The following is a 7888-nucleotide window of genomic DNA, read 5'->3' as shown; positions in this document are numbered from 1 at the left end:
AGTCAAACTCACTGGGACCATGGGCACAGAATTTAACCGTTCGAAGGGGAATGTGAGTTGGGGGTACAGTTTTTTGTTGCAAGTACTCTCCTGTTTCAATGAAGAAGTAATATTTGGAGCAGACAAACATTTTGTGAAATGCTCAGTTTTATTTCTGGCCTATAGACCTCTAGAGGCAAGTCACCCTACACTTCAGGATGGGAGGTACCCCCTGCCAGCTTGTTGTGTCTGGCACTTGTGTATTACTAACTGAACATCGGCTGGCCTCACGACAGGAGTAAGTGCATTGAGGCGATAATACTCTGGTCTTTCATCAGAACCGGGGGCAATTTCCAATCAAAGACCGCAGACCTGAAATGTTAACTCGGGCCCCAGGGTTCTCCGGCCTCGTCCATGGCGGCGAGAACGGAAAATCTGGCGTGCCAGCAAAAAACTCCCTTCACTTTCAGCGGCACCGGGAAATCCCAGCCGTGAGCGAAGATGGGGAGAATTTCGACCATTTCCCTCTCTCCACAGATGCTGTCAGACCTGCCGAGTAGCTCCAGGCGTTTTCTGTTTTTATTTTAGATCTCCAGCATCTGTGGTATTCTACGTTTGGAATACACCCTGGCGTCTTCTCCTGGATGGCTTTTGTTATTCCTTTGACGGAAGATTCTGGAAGGTGTTGGGAATTTGGAGCAGCTGGTTATTACAACAGCTTCCCCAGAATGGACAGATCACATTTGAGGCAAATATCTCCTTCAAGAAAGTAAGACAGAATTGCATATATACTCACAACATCAGGTCATCCCAAAGCACTTTAACAGCCAATTAAATACATTTGAAGTGAAGTCACTGTTTTAATAGAGGAAATCTGACAGCCATTTTGTGCACAGCAAGATCCCACTGACAGCAATGTGATAATGACAAGATAGTTTTGTTTTGTGGTATTGGTTGAGGGATAAATACTGGCACAATGTTGGAGATGACTCCCCTGCTCTCCCTAAAAGCAGTGCATTGGGATCATTTACCTTCAGCTGAAAGGGCACACAGGGCCTTAACTGAAAGATGCACTTCCGACAGTGCAGCACTCGCTCGGTACCACACTGCAGTGTCTGCCTAGATCCTTGTGTTTGTATTCTGGAGTGGGACTTGAAGCTGCAACCTCCTGACTCAGACATGCGACTGCTAGCACTAACCCACAGCTGGCAATCCTACACCAGCGGTCTTCGTCATACTCTTATATGTTGGTTGGGCCTGGTCAGCTTCTGGACAGGACAGAGATCAGGCGGAACAGGCCGTGCGATGACACTAAGAGGAGACTGCAAGCTATGTCCAGCAGGAGGTGCACAGTCAGAGTCATGGAAAAAGGGAGCTAGGGACAGCACAGGGGATAAATCATAGAATCCCTATAGAGCAGGAGGCCATTCGGTCCAGTGAGCCTGCACCGACAACAATCCCACCCAGACCCTATCCCCGTAACCCCACGTAATTACCCTGCCAATCCCCCTGACACTAATGGGCAACTTAGCATGGCCAACACACTTAACCCACACATCTTTGGACTGTGGGAGGAAACCGGAGCACTCGGAGGAAACCCACGCAGACATGGGGAGAATGTGCAAACTCCACACAGTCACCCAAGGCCGGAATTGAACCAAGGTCCTGGCGCTGTGAGGCAGCAGTGCTAACCACTGTGCCACTCTCCTGTTATAAATACTCCCGTTGGGATTCTGCTCCTGCAAGGATCTTTCAATGGCCTTAGTTGGGTCTCAGTAGCCTTACTCCACTGGCTAGACAACCTTGCTCAGCTTGCCCTCTTGTGGTTGGGCTTAAACCCCAGTGGGGTCCCATGTGCAACACAGGATCCTGGTTTCCATTTTCCAACGAGCTTCCTGCCTGACGGATCTGACAGGATCCTCCACTGTCACCAATACCACCGGACGCTGGGATTGGGGAATTGGCGAGAATAGGGAGAGAAGTGGAGCTATGGCATTATACCTACTCCCTCGCTCCCTTCCTGCTGAGGAGGCAGGGTTACCATTGGCCTCTGCCCAGGATGCAGATGGAGCTGACCCAGGAAGCACAGGTAGGGTCCCCCTTAGTGACATCACTGAGGAGGCCAAGCAGATTGGAAGACCTGAGACTATTGATGTCAGAGATTATGGAAGAGATCTTTAGGCTGTTCATATCAGTGTGATCTTCTGGTCACGATGATGTCGCAACCCCTGTCGCAGGTTCCCCAGAGGTGGCGGGGGGGTGGATTCAATGGGGAATCCCATTGACAGTGGCGGAACCAAAAGATCCCACTGCCACACAGTGCCGCACCATCTCCCCCGCTGAGAGACGCACTGCAAGGGGGCAGAAAATCCCACCCATCATTCACAATCTTCCAAAATCTTTAGTTTGGAATCTCTGGCCGGAATTCTCCGGCCGTGCAGGTCTAAGAGCCGGAAATTCCCGTCCAACTGTCAATGGGCCTTCACATTGTCCACAACCCCCGCCCGCTAAAATTGCAGTGGCGGGTGGGGTGGGAAAATTCCGGCCTATATTTGTATTCGAAATGATGGGAGGCTTTGAATGCATAACTTTTCCTTCCTTTATATGTTCCTGGGACTAAATTGTGTTGCACACATCACAGTCTTCCATACGTCTCAGACACACTTTCATTGATTGTCAAATTAAAACGGTAGCCATGGACCTCAGTTAAGGAGGCCCCAACCTCTGGATTACCGACAGAGTCAAGCACCCCAACTGTTCAGCCAACTTGGAGCGTGCATTGGCAATGTCCTCCCTCTCAAACACAAACAATTCTGTTTTAAATCATTTCAAAAATTCTTATAAAAAATGCGTTACCTGTAATCAATACTCCACATATCTTATTCACAAGTTCTTAAAGTTTCATGGCATTGTGGTACCTAATCTACTAACACACATGGCAGCTGTGTTTCCCACATATTTACCTGAATAACATGGTGCATTGTGAAGGACGTTTATATCCCACCAGACTGGAATGTTACACTGTGGTATATTGAAGGTGATTAGGTAGCACAAATGCGAATCAATGGGGGAGAAGCAACACTTCAAACTCTGTGAAACACTGTAAACTATGATTAAAAAGTTATTTACATCATTTGTACACATTTTCCCATGCTCTGTCACCATCTTCTCACATACTGCCACAGCAGCTACAGAGGATACAAAGCATTGACTTGCCAACTGCATTTAGATTTCACCATTAAACTGAAATTAGCACAGTTGAGTGCCTGTGTGTGAGTGGGCTGGGATTATCCGGCCCGGTATCTGTGAACGTGAGGAGGCTGGGACGGGGCCTGGTATCTGTGTGGCTGGGATCACGGGGCCCATATCCGTGTTTTTTTGGGAGTTGGGATTGCACAGTTCAATCTCTGAGTGCACAGAGAACAAGAGCCATTAGGCCTAGGATCTGAGTGCGGAGGAAGTTTGGATCACAGGGCTCCCATCCAGTGGCCCAGTATTCGAATCACACTTGCTGCCTGTGGTAAGAGTAAATGGACTTTCTCTGCGCACAACTGCGGTGGTGGAGGCTCTAACTGCAAGGCAACAGGAAGAGGCGGGCACAGAACGGGGAGACAGGGAGGGCCTAGAAAGGAACTGAACTTTGCAACAAGAATGGCTTCGACTTGACATTCAATTTAGAATTTGCCTGATAAAGGGCAGGAAGACCTCGAAGCACCCGTCGCCTTCCTGTCCTGATCCCCTCTCCCTCCCCCTTGGGTGTGTCATTAGAGGAGAGCTGAGGCTCACTCACATTCAGCTCTGTCACCCACCCTCACTCTGAGTGTGCTCTGACCTCAGAGCAGAGGCGAGCGCAGGGATTAGTGAGCCCGGTGACACAGCAGGTCACCGTGACGCCTGCTCAGATTCTCAGTGCCGTGACCCCACAAGCCTCTGAAATCACCAACGGCGGTGGACCTGCCGGTGTTTTAACTGGACAAGATGCGAGCTAGATTCGTGTCTGAAACAACAGAGCCATTGAACCTGGCCTGGCGGAGCTGATCCCCACACTGGGGTCAAGGTATGGGGTCAGCAGTTCAATCTGGCGTCAAGTCCTTATGCATTTCTAGGGTGCCCCTTGGCTGATCTTTGACCCAGATGTAGTTAAAGAGATATCCTTGTGGAACAGGATGCGTTTGATTTGCCTGTTACCGATCAGTTACAGGTGAGATAAACCTAGTGACCACAGGACTCTGTCCCACCATCATTGGGTTCAGTTCAGTACTCAGAGCCACAAAGTGGTGAATAAGTGGGTGCGGAGTCTGTCACAGTTCTGATGCCCAGGCTCCTCGGTGTCGCAATGGCGCAGTTCCAGATTGTTGAGGGTCGGGGATGCTTGGCCGTGGAAGAATTCACCTTAAGAGGGAATGCCCTGTTCAAGGCCCCACTTTCAGAGGAAGCACAAGAGCAGAAACACAGCTGTGAAGCTGGGAGTCGACGGTGCCAAGTCGCCGCCAGTCCGGGGGTTAGACGTGGGTCTGCATCCGCCTCTGCAGTGGCCGCGTTAAGTCTGAGTTCTGCGAGGAGGAGTGCGAGTAGTGAGAGGAGGCAGAAGCCTTGCTGGCCTCGTCGAACTGGACCGAGCTGTCCTGCTTGCTGTTGCTGCTGACGCTGCTGTTGCACTGGTTGTCCAGGAAGGAGTTGCTGTCACTCATGGATCCTCGCTGGTATTCCCGCTCGCACAGCTCGATGGAGCTGCTGCCATTGCCCAGCACAAAGCGCTGCCCGTACTCGTACATGCGGTTGGCCGCGCTCAGTTGCGTGTAGAGGGTGGAGAAGGACATGCCGGTGGGCACCCGCTGCTTCACGTTGGGCCTCTGGTCAGGTGGGCACCCCACAGTGGCAGTGTTGCCAGCTGGCCGAAGATCTGGGAAGGTGCGGACGCTGTAATAACCATTGGTCGGATCCTATGAGAAAAAGGAAATGAAACTATTAGCAAAGAATTGATCTTTGAACCATTTGAGTCTGGTTGCATTTTAAGTGCATTGTGATCTATTTTATGAATCACTAAAGGACTGACAATCGGGGGCAGGTATCCATCCTACTGATGGCCATTGGTTGCCACTTCACTGGACGAAGAATCCAGGCGCCTACCTCATCCAGCTGAGGTTCTACACATGGTGTTTACACTGAAAGAACTTTTATTCCTCCAGCTCCTTTCAGGATTTCAGGACACATCAAATCTCTTTACAGCCAATTAAATACTCCTGAGGTGCAGTCACTGTAATATAGAGAAATGCGGCAGCCATTTTGTACTCAGTATGGTGCCACCAACAGCGATGTGTTAATCACCAGATAATCTGTTTTTGAAGATGTTGATTCAGGGTAACTCTTCTCAATATTAAGGGCTTCTTTATAAGTTGTAATTCGTCTGTCAGTTCCTGTTGCACATGGGCAAGGTAAAAAAATGTATGTTTGGCTGCAAGGATCCTTCACTCAGGGGGCCCTGCTTACCTCACACTCAACCTCTGAGCCTCAGTGAGGTTGAATTTCCCCAGGAGTCCGGTTATTTTATTAAAACTGACAATCTGGCGATTAGCCTCGCTGGGATCTTGCTGCGTCCAAATTAGCTTTGTTTTTAAAAAAAGTTGACAGGATGTTGGCATCGCCGGCAGTGTCAGCATTTGTTACCCATCTCCAACCACCCTTGGTGCTGTCGAAGGAGCTGTGGTCAGTTGCTGCTGCATTTCTCACATTGCGCCGGTGACTGTATTCAGAAGTATTTGATCGACCGTGCTGGGCTTTGGGATATTCTGCCGCTGTGAACCGAGTGACAGAATTGCAAGAATTTCCTTTTTTTTACCTGAATATTGAATTGATTTTGCTGGGTAATGGTGGAGCTAAGGAAGGTAGATGGTTAAAGTTTATTTATCAGTGTCACAAGTAAGCTTACATTAACACTGCAATGAAGTTACTGTGAAAATCCCCTAGTCGCCACACTCCGGCGCCTGTTCGGATACACCGAGGGAGAATTTAGCACGGCCAATGCATCTTTCAGACTGTGGGAGATGGTGTTTAAGTACAGATCACCCATGACCGGGTACAGATCATTCATGGCAGAATAGGCTGGGGGCAGGAAATGGCCTCCCTTTAAATAAATGCAAACTACTGCAGATGCTGGGATCTGAAACAAAAACAGAAAATGCTCGCAGATCTCAGCTGGAATGACAGCATCTGTGGAGAGAGAATGGAGCCAACCTCTCGAGTCTAGATGACCCTTTGTCAGAGCTGAGAGGAAGGCAAGTCAGCAGAGATTTGTGGTATGAGTGTAGGGAAGGGGGTAGCCTCCCTTTAAATCCCATGTTGCTCTTCACCCATTCACTTGTGAAAAATCGAAGGGCCTTTCCTCACTGTTCCTCCTGTCCCTGTGAACTTTGCTCTCCCGCACTCCATCCAGATTCATGCCCACGGAGCAAGAGTCCGGAATGAGAGGACTGGGAGCAGGGCCTGGTCACATATGGGAAAGGGGGCCCGGAATGCCCCCAGGAAGAGATGGGAATGTCTCATCACTCCATATGGTGCTGAGACCGTTCCTCCTGCTCCCATTCTGCACAGCTCTTTCCCTCCCCACCTCACCTCACACCATCTTTTGCAAAGGAGCAATGAGGATCATTCTGTCTCACTGATTTCCCACCCGCCTGAAAGAACAGACCATCGATTCAGAACTGCGCCATATTGTCACTTACCAGTCCCACTGCCAGAGCCAAAAGTGGGAGCTGAGACCGCTCCAGCTGGTGTTGGGGTGGGCGGGGGGCGGGGGAGGGGCAGGGACAGGATATTGCCTGCAGTGGTCAGTTAAGAGGCCATTGCTGGGACGTCATTCCCCTAGCGATGGTCACTGCTGAGGCTGAAACTCTGAGGAGAGGGTGTTTTAATGGTTGAGTGACCTCGGTGGCAGGTGGAGAAGGTGGTGGGAGCCTTGTCAGTGTTGGGGGTATTCATGGAGGACTCATGGCACCGTCGCCACAAGGCAGCCATGGCCAACGGTGGGGGAGAGCCTCCCCGTTGGCCATGGAGCACACATCAGGGAGCCTCCACCAATCAGCTGGGAGGCCACCAGAGTTTACCTGGCAGTCCCCCCATGCAATAGCAGCATCGACCCCAATCCCCCCCCCACCCGACTCCCCCAGCACCCCGCCAAGAAAGGCACAATTCCCATGCAGCTTAGAAGCAATCCTGAATTGACCATTCATTGGCTCAGTTAGCCACTTGGTGGGTGGCTGCACCATCGTGTTTCCCGCCCCTGCCAATGCAGCATGGTGTGAGAAAGGCATCAGGCTACCCTTCCCTCCGCTCCCCCCCCTCCCTCCCCGCCCCCCCAACCTCGGCATTTTGGCCCACCCTCCGGCAGCCTGTCACCAATGAGCCGGGAATATTCAACCTCAGGAATCAAATCACCTCACTCTCTGACTCTGTTGCATCTTGTGAGAGAAAACCCACAAGTTAGACTTTCACAGTCACATCTCTTATCTTTAGTTTTGAATTTGAAGCATTAACTTTACGGTTTCTGCCTATTGCTGAAGATTGAGCTGGAGCGGGTTCGGGGAAGCAGGGAAAGGTTGTCCAGTCTTCTCACTCCATGGGTGGGAAATTTCCCTTCCTGCCTGCCGCAGCAATTGTAGCGGGCAAGACATGGACCATGCAAAGGTCCGTTGTCTTTGGGTGGGATTTTCCAGCCTTGGGGCGAGCGGGGCCGAAAAATCCCGCCCCGTGCCTCCTCAGAATTGCTGAAAGCTCTCCAATCCGGCCATTGGGGAGGACAATTGGAGCCCAATTGGAGAGGTGGGTGGGTGGGTGGGGTGTGGGACAGACACCTTTCTTGCTGAATTAGCATCATGCAGGCACAGCCTGGCCCACCTCCGCATCCACTTCC

General features: G+C 50.8%; 1 protein-coding gene across 1 annotated transcript in view; it reads right to left on the bottom strand.

Annotated features, from left to right (window-relative positions):
* Nucleotides 1-4481: 4481 nt before the first annotated feature.
* Nucleotides 4482-7888, bottom strand: part of kirrel3a (kirre like nephrin family adhesion molecule 3a) — a 316764-nt gene continuing 313357 nt past the window's right edge. Inside the window, exon 15 of the mRNA XM_078198922.1 lies at nt 4482-4922. Within this exon, the coding sequence (XP_078055048.1) occupies nt 4482-4922 (441 nt within the window). The remainder of the gene's footprint in view (nt 4923-7888) is intronic.

This window comes from Mustelus asterias, chromosome 27 (assembly GCF_964213995.1).
Source record: "Mustelus asterias chromosome 27, sMusAst1.hap1.1, whole genome shotgun sequence".
Taxonomy (NCBI): Eukaryota; Metazoa; Chordata; class Chondrichthyes; order Carcharhiniformes; family Triakidae; genus Mustelus; species Mustelus asterias.
The sequence above is the reverse complement of the archived record's forward strand: the minus strand, read 5'-3'. Positions and strand labels throughout refer to the sequence as shown.